Genomic DNA, 27,131 nt, shown 5'->3' on the forward strand with positions numbered 1-27,131 from the left:
AGAAAAATTGTGAGAATCTACTCAGTATAGATCTCTAGATCTCACCGGAGCAAGATATTGCTTCGTCTTTTTTTATAAAGTAAATGACTTTTTATGGCATTCGGGATGTCCACTTTTTTTTATCTTCTCCGTGGAAAATCTAAATGAAGTTTCGACCATTTATTTATTATTGTATTTTTTCAGTTTTATTAATTTACCTACTTTTTAAATTATCTGTAGAAATTCTAATATTTAAACATGAATGTAGACAACATGTGTGTCAATATGTGTGAGGGTGACAACATGTGTGCGTTAAACACGAACAATGGGACGCGTTTGCTACGGCGCCTTGATACAACTATACAACCTCGACGGATGTCCGTATTGCGTTCAAAAAATTGAAGGCGTTTTGACTCCCTGCTCATACTTCTTGTAGTTGATTCGATCGACAGACGCGTTGGTCGGCGGTGACGGGGACTTGATGCAAGTATTTAAACTTGATGGAGTCCGTATCGCACCGACTGAAGTGCGAAACCACGTATCTCCATTGCGGTGTTTCAAAATTTCCGTTCTAATTTCATCTCTTCCATGAGAAGCAATCCAAATTTACGACTTTAAATTTTGAACCGAATCTTCTGCTATCGAATACGAAAAATCATGGAGAATTTAAGTTTTATGTTGACCAGCTTCTCGAAAGAAAAATAAAATTTCTAAGGAAGTCTGCAACGTCGCAAATGGAGGAACGTCGTTTCTCATTTTGCTCAAAAATATGTATGCAAAAATTGAAGGCATTATGACTTTCCTCTCTCAACTTATATTCGTCTGTATCGATAAACAATGGGACGCGTTTGCTACGGCGCACATTGGTTCCAGGGCCCGGTCTAGGTGGCATTAATTAGAATATCACTGATGATGACATGTTATATATGTGTCTAGGGGTTCTTTGGGTCGCTAATTACGAATTTGAAGTCAATTTGACTGTGTCATTTAGCATAAGGTGGTAAATTTGCATTTAGCTTGAAAATTCATACTTAATACTACATTAATAATATTTTAACATGGCTGAATTCCTGGACTGATATATTTTTCAACCTTTTTTGATTTATCATCAAAAACTATCGATGAATTTACGAGGATTTGTCCTCTAATTACTAATTTTTTTATGGGGGGGGGGGCAATGTTGTATAATTTTGTGAACCAGGAATTGGTATTATCTGGTAAAATATACCTCCTAAATGTTGTGGTTTCCCTGAGGAAAATAAATTCCAGTACCAAAGAAAACTGCTTATCCCACTATTCGAGTTGTTCATACAGTGTTGACAAATCACGTAAGAAGAACTTTATTTGAACCTCAATGCTCGCTGATTTCTTGATTCGCCGCGCTTTAAAACCAACAGAAATTTTGAAGCTTTGTAATTTAATGGTACAATTATGCTATCAGAATTATTATGTTATCAGAATAACTATGAATTAAGATTCGATCTTCGTCTATAATTCAAAAAATACATTTAAATTCATTATACGCGGCAATTTAAACATACGTAACATAAATATTTTACTTGAACATAAGCATATTCACTCAATGAAGGAAAGCAGAAACCAAAATTAATAACAAAGTATTTTGAAAGAAAAATGATTACTGTCTGTAAGAGCAGGAAAATATTCATCGGTATAATATTTTATTGCGCATCAAAAAGAGTGAGGTGTCACACTTGCTTTTTTTTTCTTTTTTAAACAAAGTTGTGAGCTTGCGATGATTTCAGAGCCTTACAAACCTGAGAGAATAAAAACACGAAGAAATCATGAACCAAGAAAGAAATAAGCATTCGTTGTTAAGTTAGAGGACATTTACTCATACAATCACGGAATAATGCGCGAGGAGTGCAGTAAGCTCCTTTTCTGTGGAACAGTGCTATGTCTATGGGCCTCTCTAAAGGTACAGACAATGTGAAAAACAATTATCTAAACGATTGAGAGGATTTAAGAACCCACGTGTTCTGTATTTTGAGCCATAATTGTAAAATTTCTAGTCAAAAAACGGGAACTGTCTTTAGTCTATGGGCTTCTCTACAGGTATAGACAAGGTGAAAAATAATCATCCCAATGATTGTGAGGATTTGAGAACTCACGTGATGTGCAAAAAATGCAGTCCTCAAAGATCTGGAGTCTGCAGTAGTGCAGTAAGCTCCTCAGTGTGTCAATTTTCTTCATTTCTCGAAGGCCGGTTTTGGAAATTCAAAGTGCGCTAACCTCCAGGGACGCAAGTATGCGCAGAATTTTTTTGCTCCGAAATCAAGTGTAGGGTCAGCACTAACTACTACAGTCGGTCTGCACGTGTGCGAACCTACGCAGGGCCTTTATTTTGAGTCATAATTGTAAAATTTCCAGTCAAAAAACCGGAGCTGTGGTAAGTCTATGGGCTTCTCTAGAGGTATAGACAAAGTAAAAAATAATCATCTTAACGATTATGAAGACTTGAGAACCCACATGACCTGTAAAAAATGCAGTATTCATATTCCCAAGGATCTGAGGTCTGCAGTAAGCTCCTTAGTGTGTCAATTCTTTATTTCTTGAAAGCCGGTTTTGGAAATTCAAAGTGCCCTAACCCCCAGGGACGCAAGTATGCGCAGAATTTTATTGCACTAAAATCAAGTTTAGGGTTAGTACTAACTACTACAGTAGGTCTGTATGCGTGCGAACCGGCGCAAGACATTCATCTAGAGCCATTTTTGTAAAAATTTGCTTGGAATTAGTAGAAAATAACGCTTTGTCTAACGGCTTGTCTAGATGTATAGACACGTTTTTGAAAGATAGTAAGAACGTATAAACCTTTAACATGCCTTATATTTTTGATACACCATAACAGAACACTTCACATTTGCATCTATTTCTGTGTGATGAACTTCAAATCATAGGACCTGACAGTAAACACTGAAAACTGGTGCGAGTCCGCCCAAAAGTACCTCGCGGCCTCACCTTTAGGTGCTTATCATTTCCTTATTAATGATCCAATCTTCATGATATTTGGCCAAGTTACTCTCGAAAGTATGCACTATCAATCTGTGGAGTCAAATTTTAATTTTTCCAAAATTCATTTTTTCGAATTAATGCCACCTAGATCGGGTCTGGGAACCAATGTGCGGCGCCTTGGTACAACTATATAACCTCGACGGATGTCCGTATTGCGTTCAAAAAATTGAAGGCGTTTTGACTCCCTGTTCATGCTACTTGTAGTTGATTCGATCGACAGACGCGTTGGTCGGCGGTGACGGGGACTTGATGCAACTATTTAAACTTGATGGATGCCCGTATCGCACCGACTGAAGTGCGAAACCAATGTCTGTGAAGTTAGCACCCCGACTTTTAAAATTTAAAATTTTCTCTTTTGCTCATCATTTGCTCACCTCGAAAATTGCTTTCATTTTTTTTGCTCAGGCATGTACCCCCCAAAAATTGAACTTGAACTTTCAGAGAGGTCATTGACCTTAGCACCCCCACTTTGTCCGATTGACCTGAAAAGGGTCTCAAACGACGCAGAATCATTTGCTCACCTTTGCTCAGCTCTTAGTTTTTGTTGCTCACCCCTTCGTCCCCCCCAAAATGAAAGGCGGCATTTTCGGGGACATCAAAGGCAGCACCCTCACTTGGTCCAATTGAGCTGAAATTGGTGTCAAACGACGCAGGATCATTTGCTCACCTTTGCTCAGCCCTTCCTTTCCGTTGCCCGAATCCTACCTCTTCCCGAAAACGAATGGCGGTTGCGAACATAGTTGGTGCGCTCCCTTTGATGTGCGTCAAAATGCCGTTATTCGATTCGGAGGGGAAGTGGGGGGGGGGGGGTGAGCAACGGAAACTAAGGGCTGAGCAAACGTGAGCAAATGATCCTGCGTCGTTTGACACCAATTTCAGCTCAATCGGACAAAGTGGGGGTGCTGCCCTTGATGTCCCCCAAAATGCCGCCTTTCATTTTTGGTGCGAAGGGGGAGGTGAGCAATGAAAACTAAGGGCTGAGCAAAGGTGAGCAAATGATTCTGCGTCGTTTGAGACCATTTTCAGGTCAATCGGACAAAGTGGGGGTGCTAAGGTCAATGACCTCTCTGAAAGTTCAAGTTCGATTTTTGGGGGGTACATGCCTGAGCAAAAAAAATGAAAGCGATTTTCGAGGTGAGCAAATGATGAGCAATGATGAGCAAAAGAGAAAATTTAAAATTTTAAAAGTCGGGGTGCTAACTTCACGGACATTGAATGAAGTTATTCTATTTCCTCTTCCATCGGGGCAAATTTCCATTACATACTTATAGTCGAGGATGATGAATGAAAAAATATCAAGATCGATAAAAATGTAAAAACTTTCTTTATACTTTTAAGGCAATTACAACCAATTACGTATATTTCGAACATACACAAATCTCCATTTGTGGGCAAACTTATTTCTTACATTATTAGACATATTCTAAAATTAAAAATATTTACAAACAGCTAAAATATTTTAAAAAAAAAGACTCACGACACTCAGCACCTATTTGATTCTCAATTCTCAAATCAAATAATTCATCGAATAAATAAACTATGTTGAACATCTGATAAGAATAATGGCACGGTATTACACTTTCGTTGTTTTTTTCAGCTTTTATCGGCTTATCTTATAGTTATATAGACTGTAACTTTCATTTATTGCACTACGAATGAATCGTAATTTTTGGAGGCGAATTTGATCTTGCGGAGAGCGTCTTCCAGAATTTCAACCTCACATTTGATTGTTTGAGCTAGCTCCTCTAGTTGTTGCTTTGAGTCCAGGAGATCAATGCTCTCCGTGTAGGCATTATAACGGACTCCAAAATCTCTGGGAACCTTTTTCGCGAATTTCCTAAGAAAATAAAAACGAGATCAATGAATTATTGAATGCTATGAAGCACTGAAATTATGCACTGAAATTGTTTCAGTTTGTCTCTCTTTATCACATAGAAAATGGATCGCTTTCAGCAAAAACGAACCAGCGCGATCAAAATGTTTTCAAAATCCTGCAACCTCTTCTTTTCTTTTAATAATACTCAATCTATGTGCAGTATTAAAAGCTACACGATTATTTCCCTTTAAAATTAAACATTTTTTGTGGAAAGCAGAAACTACCTATTAATCTGAGAGATTTTTTAGATAATTATGAAGGAGCAACATTTTTACAACACTGTAATCGTGCTGGTTCCTTTTTGCTAAATGCGATCCAAATGTCGATTCATTAGGGACAATTGGCAAGTGATTTCATTCTAAAATTTAAGGTCCTTTTTTATAAATTTCTGACTAATATCGAATGTGTCTTTTATTTTTCTACATATCATGCTCAGGTACCTAATTTTTTGCGAACCCAAGGGCTGGCAACGTAGTAACACATATAAATAACGCATTTCTCAGATAATTGATAATGTCGTAATGAGAATCAGTAATGGTTTACTTCATCGGCACAATAAACAACGCTGGAATTAAGTAAAGGTGTAAAAAAGACACTCAAACCTTCAGTTAGAGTCTCATGCACGGATACTAAAAGAAATTCTATTATAACGCCTGGATGCGACTATTAGGGCTCCATGGATGTTCGTGTTGCATACACACGGAAGGGAAGGCGATTTGACGTTAGACATTCACCGCCTCACCACTGCCGTTGGCGTCGCGCCGCGCGGCGGGTGAAGCGGTGAGTGCCTGGCCAATCAAAACGCCTTCACTTTTGTGTGTATGCAACTTGGACATCCGTGGAGCTCGAATAGTTGCATTCAGGAGTTAAAATGGACTTTGTGTAGTGTTCGTTGCATTCGACACTAACTGAGGGCGCTCTCTTTGTTTAACTTACACCTTAATTTAATTCCAGCGTTGCATGTTGGACTGATTAAGTGAACTATTTCTGATTTATATTGCAATTTTGCCAATTGTCTGGATAATGCTTTGATTAACCGAATCTTTTTTGTTGATCTGACTGGGAGGAAAGTAACTCAAAGGAATCATAAACACGGAAATTTTTAATCGTTCATCTAATTTGTTTTCATTTTTTTTATTTTTAATTTTGCTTCTTCTTTTAAATAATCCGAATGTATAACTGATCATTAGTCGCACATTGAGAATGTGGTGATGTGCGGAACTGCGGACACTATATATTTACCTTGAAGTAAGGTTAACCACGTTAAGTCACTCATCAATATCTGGGACATAGTATGCTTTTAAATGCTTTAACACACTGCACACTGATTAGTCATTACAATGATAAATGTGAATTGTAGCCTGCAGCTCATTAGCGCGTCGCAATCAGAGTACGTCTGTGATAATATTGCAAAAGCATAATTTCAAAGAGCAGCAGCTAAATGTCAAGACTTCATTCATCATAAGTAGACGTAAGCATACCTCATTTTTTCTGTCGAGTCCTCGAAGCTTTCAGCCACAAAGTAAAGCGGTTGGTAGTTAGTGATGGGATACTTCTGAAGCCCTGTTACATCCGGCTCGAAGGGTTTCAGCTCAGGTTGATCTGACAAGCAATACTGAAGTTCTCCAAATGAGGACAGAAGTCCTGCTCCGTAGGCTTTAAGTTGGCCCTCTTGTCTGCATAGTCCGAACTCTACAGTAAACCAGTAGCACTGAAACAAAAAAGAAAAACAAGATCGAGTTTACTTCATTGCAGGGCCGGATAAGCTCTAATAGGGGCCGAGCAAGCAAAAGTACTGTAATAAGCAATCAATGAACAACCTCATTCCTCTCTTCTGTCAACTGGACTGCATTTTGCAATTTGGAACTATAAATTCTGGCTCATCTGTAAAAATACTTATGTGCATAGGGAAACTAATGGCACATCCGTCGTTTTTAAACCGGGCTAGAATTTATAGTTCCAAATTTCAAAATGTAGTCCAATTAGCCTCCCCGTGGCAAGCGCAAATCGGTGTAAGGATAATGAGTCTATTAATGGTGTCTCTATTTTTGGATCGACACTTAATGTTTTAAGATCATTGCAGAACATCAGAAGTACAATTGAAGGGGTGGGTGGAAGCAAGAAAAACTTAACTGTATCGCAAATTTTCGAAGTTTCATAAAATACCTACCTAATTTTTTACTTACAAACAGTCGTGTGTAATGCATCAAAAATCTTAAGAAATAAGGAAATTTTCGTCAAATCTTAAAAAAGATCCATAGGAAATTTATTGAAAAAATTTGCAACCGTTCTCGAGTAAACATGTATATAAATTGTTAAATGCCATTTTGCAACACTATAACACAATTAAGCCATTTCGGCTCTCATTCCTCAATTATTAGACTCCAAGCTTCTTTAAACCAATAGCTTGCAGCCTGTCCAAGTAGCACAGGTTGCAATAAACATGCGATTTTAAAGGCGAGTTAAAATCATTACTACTGTATTGAAGTGTTGTGTTTGTTGCCTATCTACTGATTGAAGGGGCTCCATGCTCCACTCTTTGAAATTCAGTGCAATAAAGTGTAAAAATGAGTCGCAGTTTTTTTTTGGATTGCAAATTTCATATCTCTCCATATTTAATTAGACATTAAAAATTGGCACTTAATGACCAAATCATGTGAGAAATTCCAATTTTATTAGAACAAATTCGTAGTTTCATAATCATGTTTGCGTTTCATAATGTTTGTATCTAGAGAAATGTAGAGGCTTGGGTATTACTCACGGTGGCAAGTTTTTCAATGTACTCGTCCGGAGCTCCAAGAGAAGCAAGGCCGATTTCCTGGGAAAATTGGGCGAAAGCTTGATCAGCAAACAGTGGGACGTGACCCAGGAGTTCATGGCAAATGTCTGGTTCCGGAGTGTAAAGAGGCACGCTGGAATGCCGAATGTACTGTGTAGAGTGGAAAACTCTGAATGCCAGACCGGCCAGAAAATCTCTTGACGCCAACAGACCTGCTACCGGTCGTAATGTGAAACCCGTACTGTCTGTAACAAAAAGGTACCAAATATTTTATACAGTTTACACATGTGACATGGTCTCCCTCTGCTTCAAACCCAAATTGATAGGTTTGACCATCGAAGGATTTTTGTCGGAGATCAGTACCAGACTGCGTACCTCGGTTTGCGGGTTAAATACATCCCGGTTGTTAAAATAGTTGTACCTTCAGTAGTTAGGTATTTGACGGCGTCATATTCTCTGCAATAACCAGATTAAATAAAGTTACTCTCGGAGTTATAATATGGTCGCATTTTGGAGGCATATTTTTGTGACATTTTGAGGTACATTATTCTAATCATTTGATCATAGTGTAAGCATTTTTATACGTTGGAAACTCGTTGAGTGATTTATTTTGCATGCAATTTTGAAAGGAGACATACGCAAAATATGCAGCAGTGCCTGGTTAGAGGTCCGCGTCAGAGATATGGTCAATTTTTTACATTCGATGGCATTTATAATTTTTGAGGGGATTTTTGCATAGGCATTAGAATTTCATATGATTCCATTTTGAAAACAACATTTATTGTCATTAAGAGGATATTGATGGCTTAATTTGTTTTTCTGTACTTGGGTATGTGAGTATGTGCCTATTTACCTTTCAAGAAATTGGAGATGTCTTCAAGTTGAGGTATGTTATCTTCTCTGTAACCACAGTTTTGAATCAAAAGCGGGAAAACATGGTTGAATTCTTTACACGCGTGAGTTGGGTAGAGCTGAGTGAGTTGTTTGAAGACTTTTCCCCATGTTTCTGTTTCTTCTTTTGTGTAATCAACTCTGGGTAATGGCTCACCGCTGAAAAAGTTGATAAAAATTTGTAATTTTGCAAATAAATTCTTATTGCGGAGGATTGAGTCCATAGACTCTTGGAATTTGAAAAGTGTGGAATATAAAAACGAGTAACAATGACTATGTTGCGCTGTTCTTTATTCACCGTAGAAATGAATTGAAAGAGTGAAAATCCTGATTATTGATATTAACTCCTTTGTTGGCCTACGATACATAGAGAACTTACACAAAACACTTTTTATTTATTTATTTATTTTTTTTGTAATCTTTGATCGTACACAACTTTGCATAATTCAGTGTAGTATCTGCAAAAATATGTAAGAATTCTAGAATTCAATTATGGACCTTCCCATTGTCAAATTCTTGAAAAAAAAAACCAAACAAACAAAAGAAAAACATGTAAAGAATTTGGTTGAGGAAGTATGATGTACACAAATAGCATACATATTTTGTACAAATACCTACAGTAGATAAACGTGCGGTGTGAGTTCGCTAACTTGTACCTCAAATTACTAATATCACTGCTGCACCCTGAAGCAGTTTCTACCTGGTTTCTTTACAACTGTACTTCGTTAACAGATTCCTTTTTTCTTCTTTTCCTGATGCTTTTCAACTTTACATGAAGCAAAAACAAAAAAATAGTTACCGCGCGAATTTGGCTCAGAACAAAAAGTTTGAGATGAATTAAAGATTATCAAGAAGACGGGGTTATAAAAACACTTACTGCTTGTAGTTAAAAGCTAAATCAGCGAAGTACTTCCTCCTCTCTCTGTAAACTGGATCAGTGAATCCGGGATGATCTGAGTCTAGCTCTGATCCATAAGATAAAATGTGGTTTGCAAACTTATCCAGGTCACGGATACGGCGGGGAAACCATGGTACCGTGTCTGTAGAAATCAAAATAAATATCAAATAAGTTTTAATATGATTCAATAAAAGTTGATAAAACGAATGTTCTCTTGTTGGCTGTTAAACAATATCTGTGGCTCTTCCGGTTTTGTAATATGCTATTTTTCACTGAGTTCCGAGTAGGTAAGCGTGCCATTTCACGACGATACCACTATTCGACCACGTGAGAGCTCGTGTTGCCTGCACTAAAAATTGAAGGCGAACTGATACGGCGTAAAAGTAACCTCTTCCGATTTGGTGAAAGGCTGTTTTTTCATGGAGTTTCGAGTAGGTAAGAGAGCCATTTTCTGACCATACCTTTATTTGGCAAATCCGAAGCTGATGTTGCCTTTTCTGCACTAATGGCAGATGCGCTAGAATCCAAATGAGAACTCACTCCTCATACAACGGAGAGGCACAATGGGCCTGTTGCATGCAAGAGATATAGCCGTGCGAATAGACTTTTTAGAGGTTAAATGACACGAAAATTACGATGGTCACGTTAAAAAAGTCTGAAATACACTCCTCACTACGCAATTTGTGTTGTTAGGAACGCGCTTTTTCAAATTGCCCGCGTCTGGGGGCAGTTTTCTAACGGAAACAATTAACGGCAACTCGCGGCTATTTCCGGTCAACTAAAACTGACAACATAACCTAAAAATCGGAGCTCGTCACATCGTGAAATGAAATGTAGAAGGATTGCGTTGGATATTTAAAAGTTGATCGATTTGGTTACTGCATAAAGCGTATATGGACCACTATAAGAGATCACGTTGGGTTTGTAAACAAATTGAAGGAAAAAATAACAACAACAACGACTCGACATCTTCCGGAAATCACCGAGCCCGCCGTTTGCTCGTTTCCGGTGATTAGAAAACTGCCTCCAGACGCGGGAAATTTGAAAAAGCGCGTTCATAACAACACAAATTGCGCAGTGAGGAGTGTATTTCAGACTTTTTTAATGTGACCATCGTAATTTTCGTGTCATTTAACCTCTAAAAAGTCTATTCGCGCGGCTGTATCTCTTGCATGCAACAGGCCCATTAAAAAATTTTAATGAGTCATGAATGTGATTTTAACAAAATGTATCGTACCTACAAAACATTCGCCGACGGAGACATCTGACCATGACACGGTGGATATCGACACAAGCACGACAAGATAAATCCCTATTTTTACCATGTCAATTATCGCATTTTGATGTCCCGTCGCGTCGTGGTGACGGAAAAATTTAATTATTGGCTCGTTGAAAGTATTTGAAAACGTTTAGTCTATCTTTCCATGTGAAAAAATATATTTTTTAACCAATAACAGGTTTTGCTAGGTGTTCTGCACGATATGAATTTCAACCTCAGGGCATTTGTCTGACTCTTTTACAATAATATAAGCTGCGTAGAAATGAGAGATTCATCAAGTGGAAAACCCTGTTCACCCGCGATAGTCTAAACCAAGGTTTTACACTTGGAATCCACGCAATGCAAACGCACAGCGACGTGATGTAAATACACAACTTGACGCTCAGTCAGATAGAATTCAAATCACGTGGAAAGACATGCGTCAGTTTTTATTTCCGATGTAATGTCGACATTTTGAGTATAGTGATAAGTAGCCAGGAAATATCCTCCTTTATTGAAAAAAAAAAACACTCACACCCCCCCCCCTCAAAAAAAAAAAAAAAATAAATAAATAACTTAAAGACTGCGTGAACTTATGCGTTACGCTCTAACGAAATAAAACCCACCCACGTTGCAGTGGGATAGGAGGAAATATTGTTAATTATGTTACATCTCAACATTCAGATTACGTTGAAGCAAAATGTCACTTTTGAGTTAGATGAGGGTGTTTACCGGGTAGATCAATACATTATCCTCTGTCAATATTGCTGTCAATATTTTCAAGGCATTTTGTATACTTTTAGGTGTTAATAAATGCCTCTCCATATTTCTCTTTCCGATTTGAGGGTAAAAGTTTGCCTTGATTTTGCGTATCTAAATCGATCGATGTAAGAATCGCACATGTGTTTTGTCCAATTAGCCATACAATACAGGCCTTTGTATGGAGCCGGGGGCTCATAAAGAAATGGATATATTTTGTCTTAACGACAACTCATTCCTCTATTCTTCCAGTGGAAAGCAATTATGAGCAATGGACGATAAATTCAAGCGTTCGCGGACATCTCGTGGCAAGCAGCAAGTCAAAGGTCGGATGAGAAGAAGGGAAGGGAGGGCTTTGAGTTTCGGGTGTCGACTTATTATCGAATTTTAAAACTTATCTTTTGAGATTAATATACCGATTTAGCACATGGAAAACGAAATAAATTGAACTTACAAGCTCAATAAGGTGTTTGACGTTGTTAGAGCCAGATGACGTATTTTTGTCAGTGAAGAAAAAAAGATTATAAATCGATAGGATGAGGGTACCTACTGTTCTTTAATAATGTTGTTTGCTTACATCTGATCTGTTTGCTTGGTCGGAGCTCGCAGAAAAAAAAGAAAGGAAGAGAAAGAAACCATTCAGAGTGTACATTCACTTTCTTAGAAGAATAGTTTTGCGTTCTATTTTGATATTTTTGAGTCAGGGGTTTGGGCTCATTTATGCGCCATCTACTTTTAATGATTATTTCAAGAAAGAATCAATCTGTGTAAGATATATGGATTGGATGTAACGATTGGAGCTTGGAGGTCAATTCAGGGCTAATTTTCTGCCCAAAGGTTACCATACGCAAGAGGGTAAGCGATGAAAACAAAATGACTAGTCCAAAGTAGACGGAGGGGTTTGTAGATAGACTCAATTCGTGTGGTACTGTTCTGCATCGATGACGAAAGTGCAAAACCACGTATCTTCGATCGTGACGTTGCATGATCCCTGTCATACTTCATTTTTTTTTTTTTTTTTGGAAAACTGGTCAATAGGTATATTTTTCTGTTACTCTGCATGAATTTCCAACTAAAATGTTAGTTTGTTTCTTTTGGAAAAAATAAAATAGGTCGGCAAAAATGTTGAATAATTTCGATGAAGACACGTGGTTTCGCACTTTGGCCATCGATATGCACCAATTTCATTATTATTCCTACGAATTGCTCAACTTTATGATCTAGAAAATGGTGCGAAGACACTAAAAAGTCTCTAATAGATTTCAATAAATATAAATTATTCGCACACGAACTCATACGTTCCTTTTTTCAAGCACTCAGCCACCACATTGACATTTATTATCGTATGAGTGCTAAACTACCTGAATTATTTTTAAAATGTTTTCTAACTTCATCTTTAATTTACACCTATTTTATACCAACCTCGGTTATCTTTGTGGTTCCGGGAGATCACATTCAAATACAGGGAGGTTTCTTTTAAATTTTCGATGGCGGCTCCAAGGGTGCTGCTAGGACTGCATTCCACCATGAACTCATAGCGATTCGGAAATCGAAGGGAGGACCTTGATTCAATGTGTTTCAAATTGATCTTGTGTTTCTGAAAGAAATAATAACAAAAATTGTGAGACGATGACTTTGAACACTGTCAATACTTAGAGAATTTTTTAATTCGAAGCCTTGATCATAGAATACGTTTTAATTGTGCTTTTTGCAAGGAAGATTTGTTTTACATGAAATGTTTGCACGCGTAACACATAGAAAATTAAGCAGAGTCCAAAATAAGTTAGGCTCATAATTAATTTGACCCCATTTTGCAATCGGGAACTCCAATATCTGTTTCAGTTTTGAAACAACTTATATACTATCAGTTTCCCCTCGTACATACGTGTCTTTACGGATGAGCCAGAAATTGTAGTTCCTAACTGCGAAATGTAGCCCAACTTATAACAAGAAACTTCGTCAAAACATTAAAAGATAAATACCTTCAAAATTTTGCAATATGCTGGATTACAGGGTTAGAAGCTGAAAGTAAGTCTCATTCAACAACGATTTAACATATTGAAGAGGTATTAGATGTGCATTGGGCATAATTTTAAATATATGCATATTTTACCAGACTCACACATTTTAGTCAATGCCGTGTCTCTGTCATCAGGGGCCGTTCATTAAATACGTAACGGACGTAACGTCAAAGTTCAGATTTTTCGACCCCCCTCCTCCCTCGTAACGCTTCTCTGACGTAGGTTCCTATCCTTCAACACGCGTGGAAAATGGCGTAACGTCCTCCTCGACCCCCCTCCTCCCTAGAGCGTTACGTATTTTATGGACGGTCCCTAATGGAAACCCATCAAAACCTTTGTGCGACCTCTAATAAAGGGTACGTCGAACCTGATTAGTGCGTTTAATTTTTGCCGCTTCAGTGAGAGATGGGGAAATTAAAATGAGATAGTCATGCAGGTGATGCTTTTGGATCCAAATTGATGTATTCATCCTGTATTACCAACGCGACGCAGCACTGAGCTACCTACTTCATCGATTTGAACTGGTGAAAAAGTATGTCTCTAAGGCGTGCAAGAATTTTTTTTCTACTTTTTTTTTTAAGTCGGTAGTTATTCTAAGTGGAGTCAGAATGACAAAAATGCCTGCAGACAGGTAGAGTGCACCTTATTGCGTAACTCGAATGACTGGTTTTTTTTCAACTGTAGGCAATGCATTAAAAGATGTTTATTCCAAGTTCCGAGATTGGTTTTGGCTCATTTGTAAAAACAAGTCTTCACTTTATAACAATAAAATCAGTAAGACATGACGCAATTTGTTTATCTACTAGCAGACTCACGCGCAAAAACTCACCACAGACCACAGATGAGAGAGTCACTTAAAATTGTTGTACTCTCTTTGTAAAATGAGACGTAGATAAAAATCGTTGCAATTTTAAAAATAGGACTTCTTAAGATTACGTCACAAATTGACTTTAAGAACTGCACTTCGTGATCATTTTTTTTATATTGAAAAAGGCCTCATGATCATTATTTCATTAAAATTAGTGATCATTTTACGTTTCTGCAAGAATACAAATTCAAGAATACAATTTTTGTACTTCCTGAAAATTTCACACCAAAATGTCGAGGAGTATTCTTTTGAAAAAAATATAAAATATGAGCGGAAATGTTTATGTCGCAGGCAATAGCAGTCGCCGGAAATTTGCAAGCGGTTCACACATTGTTTCAATAAATTGCAATAATGCGCATCGCGGCATAATGCAATTTTTAAGGGTTATGGTCTTCAAAAGTATGAGCTCGGCTTGAAGCGCCTTCATTTTTTGTGATACTCTACGCTTTGTCACGATGCTAGTTTAGTTGCCTGTCCGATCTCAACCCAACTAATGTCACGCAGTTCACTACACGCTCTTCTGAGTGTGCATATTCCATTCCTGCCATGTGGATGGAAATGTGTCTATTCACACTATAGGCAACATAATCAGCACTCTATTCTTGTTCTTTTCTCTTTGAATTATATGATTTTCTATATTTACTCACCGCTGACTTGTAAATTACCGGCGATTGCCAATTGCCTGCGACATTTACAAATACGGTTAAAACACCGCAATCGATACCTGCGATTTGATAGTCTCACCACCGAGGTGAGGATAATACCCACATAATAACTGCCTCAGGGAAACCAAAAATCAGCTCTCTCAGGAGAAATTCACGTAGATTATAGCTAAAATAAACTTTCTCAACCGCTGAAAAAATGATCATTTGACCTTTCAGTTTGGGTTTAACGGTTTTTTTTACTGTTTTTTTTTTTTATTTTCTGATGGGTGCAACGGTGGAAAGGATTATCGTGCATCAAATTTGAGAGAAAACCGTAGTAGTTATAGGTAAAGTAGGAACCGAAAACCCAGTCTCATGATGTATCAAGTTAGTACGTGCGCGTTTCTCAGCAAAAGCCATTCACTTTCATATTCCCTACTGATTGGAAAGTTACGAATACATTGAGGTCTCACTACATTTATTTTGTTTCTTACAAAGTCAGCAATATATATTTGTGATCTTTAAGAGATTCATAAGAGGTTTAATAATAAATTACCTTGAACAAAACCAACGCATCAGCCAATGAGCCGGCTTCATCGTCGCACGATGGAGAAAAAATCAACCACGTGCTTTTGGCGTCATCGGCGCCTTCCTTAATGTAGTTTCCTCCGTCCATTAATGTCGGCTGCAACACAATAGAATGGAGACAATGAGCAATGAAATACGCGAGTGTAAAGAAACTAAACTTCACAGAGGGAAAAAATTATTGATGGGAAAAAATGGCGATCGGAGTAACCAGTCATTTCCTCCTGAGCCTTGAAAGACCTGAAATTTTTGTGATACGAAAAAATACATACTGCTCATTCAGTTGAAAAATTCTTATAAGTTACCAGCTCCCCTTGCTTAAATGGTTATAATGACGAGGGACTGATTTCAATAAAATTAACTCGGTTCAATAAATTGCGTGTAGCTTTTCTAAAATTATGCTCACAATTTCTTCGAAGAGGAAAATTAAAGTAGCGACCTGACTGTAGTGACTATGCTTAAATTTTTCAAGTCTCCAGCTGGAATGTAGTTTCAGTCTAAAAAAAGCTTACATTTTTAGCATCACGAAAATGGAGATGAACACAGTTTTAGTATTTGGACCACTATTTATGCAACTTTCTCCCGTGGAAGTAAAGAGCTGATGAACGGAGTAATATTTTCGGAGTTTCACAGGTGTGAAGGAGGGAAAATTGAAAAAAAATTTATGACGTCTTTGCTTAGCCTCTCGAATGCAAATTTTGAGATAACGAGGTACCCTCAGAAGATGTTCTCAAATATAATACCATTTTCATTAGAGACACTTTCTATGGTTAGAGAGGTGCGTTCTACGTCCGAGTTCTGAATAATATCTCGATGATAGATGATCTAATAATTCTTTCACAGCTGAATATGAGTAAAACAGCGGAAAAACGGAAATTAAGGATGAAGAGGATTGATTGGTCATTACTCACTTCTGTATGCACTGCACCGTTTTCCATTTTGAATGAAACAAAATGTAGCAATTTTTTCAACGAAAGAAATTTTCAAGTCAACGAACCCAAACTTTCAAGAGACGCAACACACGAAAACCCGTCCAGTCACTGTGAGATTGTACCCAGAAATACCTTTCTTTCCTTGCTGGCATGTATCTCCGACGTTGTTATCTCGAAACCTATACCCAGCGGTCAGTATTATTTGAATAGTTGCCAAATCCCCCCCAGTATTTATCTACATGCGTCGCATCGCTCAGTTGTGGTAAGAAACAGAAAAATACGGGCGCAAATCGTGAGCTGAGGCTATATAGTCATCATTTTTATGTGTTCAAGCAAAAAGGATGCATGATTTGCAAAACATCATCCTGCTCCATTTGAGGCTCGCGTAAATAACTATAGTTTTATTCGAAAGTGAAATTCTTTGCAGTTACAGAAGTGCAAGAGACTCAAATTCATAAGCGTAGCAAGGGGTGGGATGAAGGCGAAGGGGTCTGGTCTCCTCCTTCTTGAAATATCGAAACTGTTGACTACTCTACAGGGTGCCCCTGGCCTACCATATCAGGGCATTTTCGGTCAATTTAGGTTGGACGAAGGGCAAGACTGCGGGGTCGAACAGGGAATCGATCTCAAGGAATTTAAATCTCATAGCCCTGGAGCCCCCTGCCCTCTTTGGGAAGTAAAAAAAGGGTCACTTCAAAGGAAACTTCAAAAGTCGGGATCCATGTCAACATTTTGAAATTATTTAATCAGAAAATACGGGAATTTTTCAGTTAAATAGACACCTAGAAATCCAGAATAGGCCCATCCGTGTCCGAAATACTGACCTTTAAAGGTGGGGGACAGAGCCCCCTTTCAATATATTCAGGTTCGCTAAATATACGCAGGGACTCGGAAAAAAGACGTTTTCATGTGTAATTGACCTCAAGGAATATGACTTTGAGGGTTTCGTTGTCCTCAGAGGCTTCTTTGATGGGGGCAATGGAGGGACCCTGAGCTTATAAATTTAACGTCCAGGTGTCCAGGGTTTGTGAGGTTTGATTACGGTAGGTCTGGGCCGCCCTGTATATGCATCAGACTTTTGAAGAGTAGACGCCCACGTGTTTCCCTTTCCGCAGTTATGGCAATACAGTGTGTTATTAAGTGCAGTGTCATAAGTTCGGATGCACTTTTTGCTCTTATCCGTAACACATCAGTTAGCAGTCTGAACATTGATTCTTTCAAACATGGGAACCCTAATTAAGAGGGATTTGCTCATTAAGAGAGGCATTTGGTGGAATCAGGGAAGCATATTGCCTTCCTTCCAAAGTGAGGTAAATGATGTTGAGGAGGAGATGGAGAAAAAAATAAAGTGAAAAATCGCATTATTTGGGCTTAAATAATGTGGAATCTATTCCCTTCCCCCGCCCCAAATCGAGATAGCTAGATATACCGATCCGAGAGAGAGGAACTTAAGGAGAGGGAGAGGGAGAAGAGACAGACGAGTGAGGAATAAACGCCTTCAATTGAGAGTGATACTGTGCAACACACGGAAGCTTGAATAGTTGTATCATTCCTTTTTCCACGGTATTTCGATGGTTGAAGTCCAAATCTACGGAGATGGAGAAGGGGAAAGAGAGAAAAGGGCAAGGCAGGGGAGGGAGAAGGAGGGAGAGAGAAGGGCAAGGCAGGAGTGGGAACATGATCATAGCGAGATTGAGGGGAAAAATCAATCGAACGAGGAAAACCTAACCCTAGTACTTTATCAGAAAAAACTCAGAAGCCTTTCACGATACCGAGCAATGACCTTTTGTCCATAGATGTTTGCTTGGACGAGATACGCCAAAATCACTTTTACTTCCATATTTATACTGTATTTTTCCCTCTTCTTATTCTGCTTCTGCTTCTTCTTCTTCTCCTCCTCCACCTCCACCTCCACCTCCTTCTTTCTTAAAGAGACCTCTCTCAGGCATGAAAATCGTCAATGATGGACAAAAAATGAATAAAATATATAAATGACATAGAAATCGAGTTTCTCATCGTTGATTTGCATTTATTGAGGAAGAAGTCTGTATTGAATGTCAAGGTTAGGAATAAGATTGTGGCTCTCAGGGTACCTATATCTGTGTTGTTTATGTCCTTATTTCCTCTTGTACGGCAAATTTTTCAGGTAAAAGTAGTCACACCGGTTTGAGGTGTTGTTTGATACAGCGTTTCGGGAGTGAGTGAGTTCAATCAACCCGCCGTTTTTATTGTACAACGCAATTCTAAAACATAATTTTATAAAATTCTGAATTATTTAGGGAGTATTTTTTGCTCGGTAAGAAGGACGAAATTCCCTCTGGATGATTGTGTAAATCATGTTACAACGATGAGGTTACAATGTATTTCCAAAAAAAACACTTAAAATATGTAGGTATACAATCTCTATTCTGTTTGGAAAATTGAAAAACCCATTTTTTGCACATACTGCTGTCTTCCTATAATAGTGGCATATTAGAATCTCCTAATGATGCGATAAAAAAGGTGATACATTTGACAACCTCGCAACGCTTGAGGCTATAAAACTTAGATAGATGGCTACCTTCAATTCCCATGCTAATTTTCTACGCAAATTCAGATAACAAAATCGGAAAGAGTTAGTGACCGTGGGTAAATATTTACCAGCGATTCCAGTCAAGGACAAAGGTCACCTAGGGGAGTCTGTGCACGCGCGTTCCTGTATGAATACTGATTTTTATCAGCCGTCTGATGTTCTAAATTATTTGACTGTCTGAGAGAATTCGGCGCCTCTATGTTGCTTTATTGTTAGCATATTGATTTTGACATGTGAAACAAGCTTTAAATAGCGCAATTTAAAAATTATAGAAACGTTATTGTATAAAAAAAACAGATTCATGAGGTGACTGGGAGTACAGGGCTCCATTAAATTATGGCACTTTTAAAAATTGATCAAAAAGTCAAAATTTTGCCAATTGACGGTGAAACTATCGAGCCACAATCCTTTGGCCACTGGGATGAATGACGTCATTCATCGTTTATTTCGAGGGACATGTAGCCATTAATAACGAGTGTGGACACTTAGCGTTGAAATTTATCTATATATAGTTATTTGTTCGTCATTACGCAATAGGGTGTCCAGTGGCGTGCGGTGGGTTCGAAGATAGGGCAAGCTCTAGGGTTCGCCATCCGTGGGGGGGGGGGGGGTAGTCTCTTTCCCTTCCTCCTCCCCCTAGCCTCCCTAGAAAATTCTTATAGTTTTACTCTATTTCCTCTATTTTTCGGATGAAATCTGATGGAACGTCTTGAAAAACTGTGGTTTTCTTTCTCTCTTACTTATGATTTCGTTTACTCAACTTGTTTCGAATGTTATTGAGTATTGGAGGACGGCTCCATGCTCTTGACTCCTACTTTTGCCACTTATTTGAGGTATTACAGTCTTTATTCTGCAGCGTTTTGAATTTTTTGAGTTACTTAAATCTCCCCAAAAAAACCAGCTTTCTGTATTTAAAACATGATTGAGAATTGTCTAATTCATCACCAATTAGATCCAAGTGAGCGAAATTGTATAGACTTTAAAGGGCATTTGTTCCGGAGAAGCAATTACAACCGCGATGGAAAGAGGGAGCAAGTTAGCGCATCGGAGGCAGAAGCAGCGCGCTGCGGTGACGGGCCAAGAGATGGCCAAGAGAAGCGAGCTGCGATCGCGCAGCGAAGGGCTCGGACTCGGAACGTACCGCTCCACCCGCCCGTCTTGATTCCGCCGCCGAGCAGTGGCTCTCCGCTCAGCTGATCGCAAGCGATTCTCCAGCGCATGAGTCAGCCCGTGTTCAGGCCGCGCAGCGCGCTGCGCCAGGCGCCACCTCCATCCGCTCTGCCGCTTTCGTACTTATTAGGTGGCTCTATACGTATTTCTGTTTTTAATGCAATTTACTTTTATTGAACACCTTTTATAAATTATATTTGCTAAAATGTAAAACATGTAATAGGTGTAATTTTCTTCTTTCTTTTGAAATCTTTGGGCAAGCAGTGCTTGCCTTGCTTATCCGGACCGCACGCCACTGGGTGTCGCAAATTTGAACCATCCAAAAAAATTTCTCGGATCATCGATATTCGATGCTTTTATTGTGTCATCATGTTAAGCATTTAATATCCTCAACAGTGACGTGGCGTAAATTGCAATATATCGATTGTTATTCCATTTGAAACTATGGAAAAGGATCGATAAACAGGGTGTTCGCAGGGAACACCATAATAATCGATTCTTTACCACAGGTTTAAATTGCATGACAATCGATAACACGCAATTCACGCCACGCCACTGATCCCCAAAGAGCGAAATCGGATAATTTTTAGTGCTGTCGCAAAGCGTTTTTGGTCACGGCGAACATTTTTAAGACTCACCTTTTTAGCGTTTTGAACGCAACTTTTAAAGGCATATAGGAGCAATTACAAGCATCATATAATTTTTTATTGTGACTTTGCATAGTATACTCACGAGTAAAAATGTTTGTTTTGACGTTGCAAACCTAAAAATACACAGGATTCAGACAGATTGATTTTCTCTCAGTGCGTCAGTGATTATTTTCTGATTATTTGGATTTTCCTGAAAAGGCGTCCATTAATGTCGCGTCTTTTTTTATGGATTGTCCCCTCTATTCAACTTGCTTCAATTTTTTATTGGAATGAAATGCTTTCAATCTCTATGACGATTTTATATACGAAAAATTTTGTCCTGAGTGCGGAATGTAAGGGGTTGATTTAACAAAAAAAAAATAATTTTATCCAAGAAAACTGTTCTGAGTAGGTATAAAAAACACAAAGTAAAAACAGAACTTTTAACCATTTATGGACGATCTCACGATAGCCGGAATGTTAGCTTTCAAAGATGTAGAGAGAATCAATTAAAAAAGAATACACACGTAGCGTTTTAAATTACTTATATTTGTGATTCTCCATAAATTTCTGCAGGAAATACATAAAGGTTTATTATTACCAAGACCTTTCGACCATAAAATGTCACGAGGATTACGTAATCGACAGGACAATGTTTACTTGTTGGTTGCGCGTCACTCGCAAGTATATTTTGTGGTCCATTAATCTTGGTGATGATAATTTCTTACATATTATGTGCATATGAGTCTATGCAGGATCACAAAAAAAGTATTCCACGATAATTTATTCTATTTCAATTAATTTGTCACGCATATTTGAAAGCAATAAAATTTAATTGGCAACACTACCATTCCTCCGGTATCGATCGTGAAATAATCCTCATAGAGTAGGGGTTTCGCCGGTCAGGAAATATAGTAGCCAGTACTGTATTTATAAAAGTGAATGCGTTACGTGAATGGTAAACGTAACCTTATGCATGCGTGATTAACATTAACAAAAATCTAGTAATGGTCACTATTTTTTTAATTTATTTTTTCTTCCTTTCTTTCAACTGGCTAATGCTGGTTACTAGATTTTCTGGGGATCTAATATCATCAGAAATCGAGGAATCACTAAAATTATTTTATATCCGCGTGTCTCAATTACAATTATGATAAAAAATGTAAAAGGAGATAAAATAAAAATCACAACTGAATTTAGATCATAAAATAAAACATTGAATATTTTACCTAAATACAGTGGAGGAGTAAGAAGAATCAGATCCAAACGACAACACTGAAACCCCCCGTTTCACAACAAACCGCGGAAGCCTGATCGTGGACTGACCAGGTCGTCGAAAATTCACGGTAGTCCGAGACTTAATTACTCATTCGCACCCCCTCTACTTTTGCGCGCTGGATGCTTGGTTCCTTTGCAGTTTCCTCATCTCCAGGAAAGAAAAATACAAAAAAATTACGTCAGCCGCGGCGATTTTATTTAAATTGATGTGCGTTCAACCGAGGAACATCGTTCAAGCCGACAACTTTAAAATAAAATGGGATTAAGTGGAAGTGAATTATAATGACCAGGTTGGTCTCGTGTCGGGCGGTAGCGTTTAGCGACATGATACTATCCCCATCTCGGCCTGAGCTCTGAATTGTATGAAAGTGGACCATTATAGAGACTCATGCCGAATGTAGGTTGTTATTATAACTTTAAGCTGTCAAAATCCAAGTGCAAAACACATTAAAATCTGAACGTAAGATTTTTGGCTGATTATGTAACCTGGTTATTTTCCGTTTTTTTTCTGCAGGTCACGAAAGAGTATACGTACTGAGGGCAGTTAGAGGCTGTCCAAAATCAACGATTAGTGACAATTTTGCTCTACATGTGTATGATATAACTGGAAAGTAGAATGAGCATTTAAAGTAAAAATAGATTGTTTGTTTTAGAACGTACAGAATCATGAAAATATTACCGAATTGTTAATTTTTAAGGCTTTATCATTTAATTTCCACAAGTAATGCAATTCAAGTTAAAGGAAAACTAATCTTTCCAGTATTCACGAATCATTACGTTAACGAACGAAGATACTGATCTAAGCATTGTCGTGGAAGATTCCTTTTTACTGCGTTTCTGTCCGTGCGTTAAAATATTTTCATTTTATGATGAAAGCCTAACACACTTATGCACGAAGATACATAGAGTTGGATGAGAGTTTATCTAAAGTCCTCTTTCTAAAAAATTTCGAGTTGCAATCACTTTTGCGATACCTTTTTATAGGACAGAGAGATAGAAAATCGCATTGGCCTTTTCATTTTACGTTTCTTCAGGTCTCGTCAAACACAATCGCGAAATCACCAGTAATTAATGTAACAAGAAAAGTGCTCTAAAATGAGTTTGTCCATATCAAGTACTAGGTGCATTTCATTTTAAGGAATGTAACTACCTCCTTTATAGGTTCATTTTTTAATTCCAAATTTTCTGCTTTTGTCCCAGTATCTATATAACGCATTGGATCTGGTATATTTTACCAGATAAAATATTTTGTTTGAGTCATGTTTCAGAGAGCTCCGTTTATCTGGATAGAACCTTACATTCAGTACTTGGATGACTGTTTACGAATCATTCCCCCATGACTCCAAACTTTTACAATTTTATTCTTAATTGAATTAACCTTGAATATTACGATAAACCTTGTGCATAACGTTAGCGCACACAAAGGTATCTATTAGGTATCAATGCGCTCAATTATAGACAGGTATTACCACGGGAAGGGCAAGTTGTTGCTCATTTTTTCTTGCTAATTTTTTATCCATTCGCTAGTATTATTCTGCTAGTCTTATCGACATCAGGCGGCGGATTTTTAATTATCACTTTCTTTCCGACTTAATTAGTTTAATCAGTTAGCTTATGAGTAATGCCGAAAGGTGTTTTTGCGTAACTCACAATCATTGAGATTTCGATTAATTTATGTGCTAAAAGAAACTACATCTATATAAACATGGATTTAATCAAGAGGAACTGCGCATCGCACAAATCCTACGCTCATACGGTTCCTTTTTATTTAACTAAGGGGTACGCCTCCTGACCGCTTTGCTGTCCAACCTCCCGTAGCGCGTCGCGCCTTTAGGCGTTTCGCGTTACTCTCATGACTTTATTTTATAGAGTATGATTCATTTTCGCATCGCTCTCTCTAGCATAAATACATCCATTTGCGGTTGCGTTGGATTTATGCAGCATTATGATTATGGTGGCTATAGTTTAAATTATTTTTACAGCTACAATTGATTTTGATCAAAATTCTTATGGATTATGGATAATTTTTGACATGATAACTGACAGAATTTATATTCTTACACTTTATACTGCGCTTAATTTTTGTTGTTTTTTTTCAGCTGGGCGGGGAGAGGATAGGGCCCGCGACAGATTTTTTAGTTTTTATTAATAATTCATTGAAATCAAGAGTAAAAGAAGGAAAAATAGGAGGGATGCTTTAATGATATTTAAATTTTAGTCTCCACCAATATGAAATAATAAATTGCAGATGAAGTATGTTCCTGTAGACATCCAATCTTCTCGAATTAAGAGCACGCACAGCAGAAACTTCTTGTTAAAACGAGCACATATCTACCTAGCGCAAGATCGCATGATTTCGACCAGACCTTACATTACATCAGCCACTCCTGAGAGTAGACACCGAAACAGATCACATTATATTCTCACAAGTTGAAATTATGCCAGTTATCAATGAATGAACTGCGTAGTTTTAGCCGTCAAGATCACGTTGACAAATATTTCCCCGCGGCGCTTTGAGTGAATGAGTGGTGTCTTGCTGATGCTAATGTATGGTCTACACTGTTCGCATCTCTAAAGAAGTACGCCAGGAGTTTTACTCGACCTGACATTTGCCTTTAGTCACACGTGCTTCAATTTATTGAAATTAAAACCAAATCGGAAGATACCAGTAAGGAAAAATGTGACATGAAGAGATAAAGTGTCTCGGATTCGGCTTACTCTAAAAAAGTCGCAAGTTATTCCCCCTCCCCTCACCTTAAAAATGATTTTATTTTCGATTAATTTTAGAAGAAAATAACTTCTGATTTACAAGGTAAAAGCTCATTCGGTGTTTTGAGGGTCGAATTCAAAGAAATTGAAGAAATTACGAAAACCACGTCTCCTTATTTCCTTGTAGTCTCCAAAAGAGTCTAACATACACGGCGCCTATTGGGTTATGGGTAAAAATGGTCAATGAGGTTTGTACGGCCTCATTAACTCAGACGATTAGAATTTCCTATTGACAAATATTTAAAAAATTGGCATTTGAACTCGATTAAATTATTGCTTTATCGCTGATTATGATGGATAAATGTGGAAAAATTCTATCGGGGACAAGACTGTAAAGAACGCGTCACTCGAATTACAGTATTTTAAAACCTTTCATTATTTTTAAGTAAAATGAACAGAATATCTGAATTTCACCCAAAGTGCCTTTCGAAGCTGTATAGAGGCACGCAATGTTACGTACTCGATAACAATCATAGACATTTTTTTTTAAAAAAACGATGTTGCTTAATTTTTTTCTTTAAAACATCAAGTATGACGGAAGATTTACAACGTCGCGCAAATTTACGAGTATATACAGTGTTTTTTTTGTTTGTTTCATCGTTGATGCAAGGCGGCTCTACAGCGATCCAATCCTCTAAAGGTGCTTTTCATTCCGAATGTTTTAAAGTTTTTTGATAACGAGCGAGTAAAAAAATAGTAAAAAAAGGGAAGAAAAAAAACTTCGTTGAGTCATCAATTTGCATACAAAAACATTGTGACTAAGTAAGCTTTGAACACCGTAAAGTCCATAGCAATTACAATAAAAAATAAGAGAAATGATAGAAGGAAAGGAAAAAACTAATGAAATAAAGAAAAATAAGCAAAGATGCCATAAAGTACAGGGATTATCGAATTTGTGTACATCTTTTTTAAACCGAGTTTCAATAATAAAATAATGTATTAGAAATGCGGCACATACCTTAGACTCTTAAAATTACAATCTATCGACAAGAGCCTTGAAGAGAGAGATGTCCCAAAGAATAAAACTGACTTTCTAAAGGAGCCGCCAGTCACTTACTACGCGGATGCTGTGTAGTATGAGCCCTGACCAAATCACATCAGTTTGTTATTGGCACACATTCTTTTGATTCGCGGAAAGTAATCCATATCATTGGTTTTTATCTGCCATTCTCTCGCACAAACTGCGTATCAGCTAGTAAATTTTGGGAACAGAATCCGCCACTATCAACGTGTGATTTGAGTGAAGCTACATTCAGTCACAGAGATAGCCGACTATATTATCATGATGATTTGACCTCGATCAGATTGACATAATGAATCAGGTATCATGCACGAGATTCTCTTACTATCTCTGTGATTTCCCTTTTTATCCTCCCTGATGTTATTCTTATTTCCTTTTCATGAATTAATGTGATTATGTAATGTTACTGTCTTTCCACTCTCGTTTTTATTCAAAGATTCCTCCTGACAAAACCCTTCAATCTATTCGAAAATGTTTTTAATTATATGATCATTTTTTTGCAGGGCACTGACTTTCTCATCGAAGTTTTAGTATAAAATTCTATATTTGAAAGGATCTTAGCTCAATGGATGGGTTGTCGGTGTTTGTTAAAAATAGTACGGTTAAAAAAGTTTGGTAATTTTTTAAGTTTTAGATTCACATTATTGCTACTAGTACATCGTGAATGATCAGGAGTGTGCGAGGGAGAGATGGTTCATTCTCAATGAAAAAAAATATGATGTTATAAAAAACCTAAAAAACAATAACTTAAAAAAATATTATGTTATAAAAAAACTAAAAAACAACTTAAAAAAATTATGATATTTTGTGTATAGATGTACACAACTTTTTTTGTTTAGAATTTCACTATAATATTATCATCATATAATTATTGCAAACAATTTTTAGTGTACAGAAAGTCACTCATGTGTGAAAATTAGGGCATTAAAATTAATTATGCAATTACCTTGACCTCACAGTGTCTGAAGATTAACCAGTCCCGTAACTTATGTGTGAGATTCAATGTGCAAATCCTAAATTACAGGTTTTATTTTAATGTTTAATTTTTAATGTTTTATTTAAACGGCTTCAATTGAAAAAAGTGTATCGACGTTTCAAAACCAGCACTTAAAACTAAACTTGAGACCTCTTCAGTAGATCACACTCGTCGGTGAGCCCAGCTCAGCATCCCG

The 27,131-nt window shown here is 37.6% G+C and overlaps 1 protein-coding gene across 3 annotated transcripts; it reads right to left on the bottom strand.

Annotated features, from left to right (window-relative positions):
• Positions 1–4,314: 4,314 nt before the first annotated feature.
• On the bottom strand, positions 4,315–26,044 carry Hn (phenylalanine hydroxylase). Of its 3 annotated transcripts, none has more exons than XM_019052182.2 (8): positions 25,897–26,044; positions 15,560–15,688; positions 12,893–13,067; positions 9,433–9,595; positions 8,518–8,714; positions 7,647–7,909; positions 6,367–6,596; positions 4,315–4,846 (listed from the first exon to the last, which is right to left on the bottom strand). In XM_019052182.2, exons 2-8 carry the CDS (start codon positions 15,677–15,679, stop codon positions 4,651–4,653), a joined length of 1,344 nt encoding a protein of 447 aa, XP_018907727.1. In that variant the 5' UTR covers positions 15,680–15,688; positions 25,897–26,044; the 3' UTR covers positions 4,315–4,650. The 3 variants fall into 3 exon arrangements, with proteins under 3 accessions (XP_018907727.1, XP_018907728.1, XP_018907726.1); XM_019052183.2 differs by lacking the exon at positions 25,897–26,044 and adding an exon at positions 22,121–22,251; XM_019052181.2 differs by lacking the exon at positions 25,897–26,044 and adding an exon at positions 16,500–16,660.
• Between the last annotated feature and the right edge of the window lie 1,087 nt (positions 26,045–27,131).

Source organism: Bemisia tabaci, chromosome 5 (assembly GCF_918797505.1).
Source record: "Bemisia tabaci chromosome 5, PGI_BMITA_v3".
Lineage (NCBI taxonomy): Eukaryota > Metazoa > Arthropoda > Insecta > Hemiptera > Aleyrodidae > Bemisia > Bemisia tabaci.

Bases quoted from the DNA above. Each gene is read 5' to 3' on its own strand.
- Hn (XM_019052181.2), bottom strand. From the start codon at position 16,526: ATGGAAAACGGTGCAGTGCATACAGAA. The intron at 13,068-15,559 runs GTAATTTATTAT...TATTTCTTTCAG, and splicing joins ATGCGTTGGTTTTGTTCAAG to AAACACAAGATCAATTTGAA. The intron at 8,715-9,432 runs GTAAGTGTTTTT...CAACTTTTTCAG, and splicing joins TTAGCTTTTAACTACAAGCA to CGGTGAGCCATTACCCAGAG.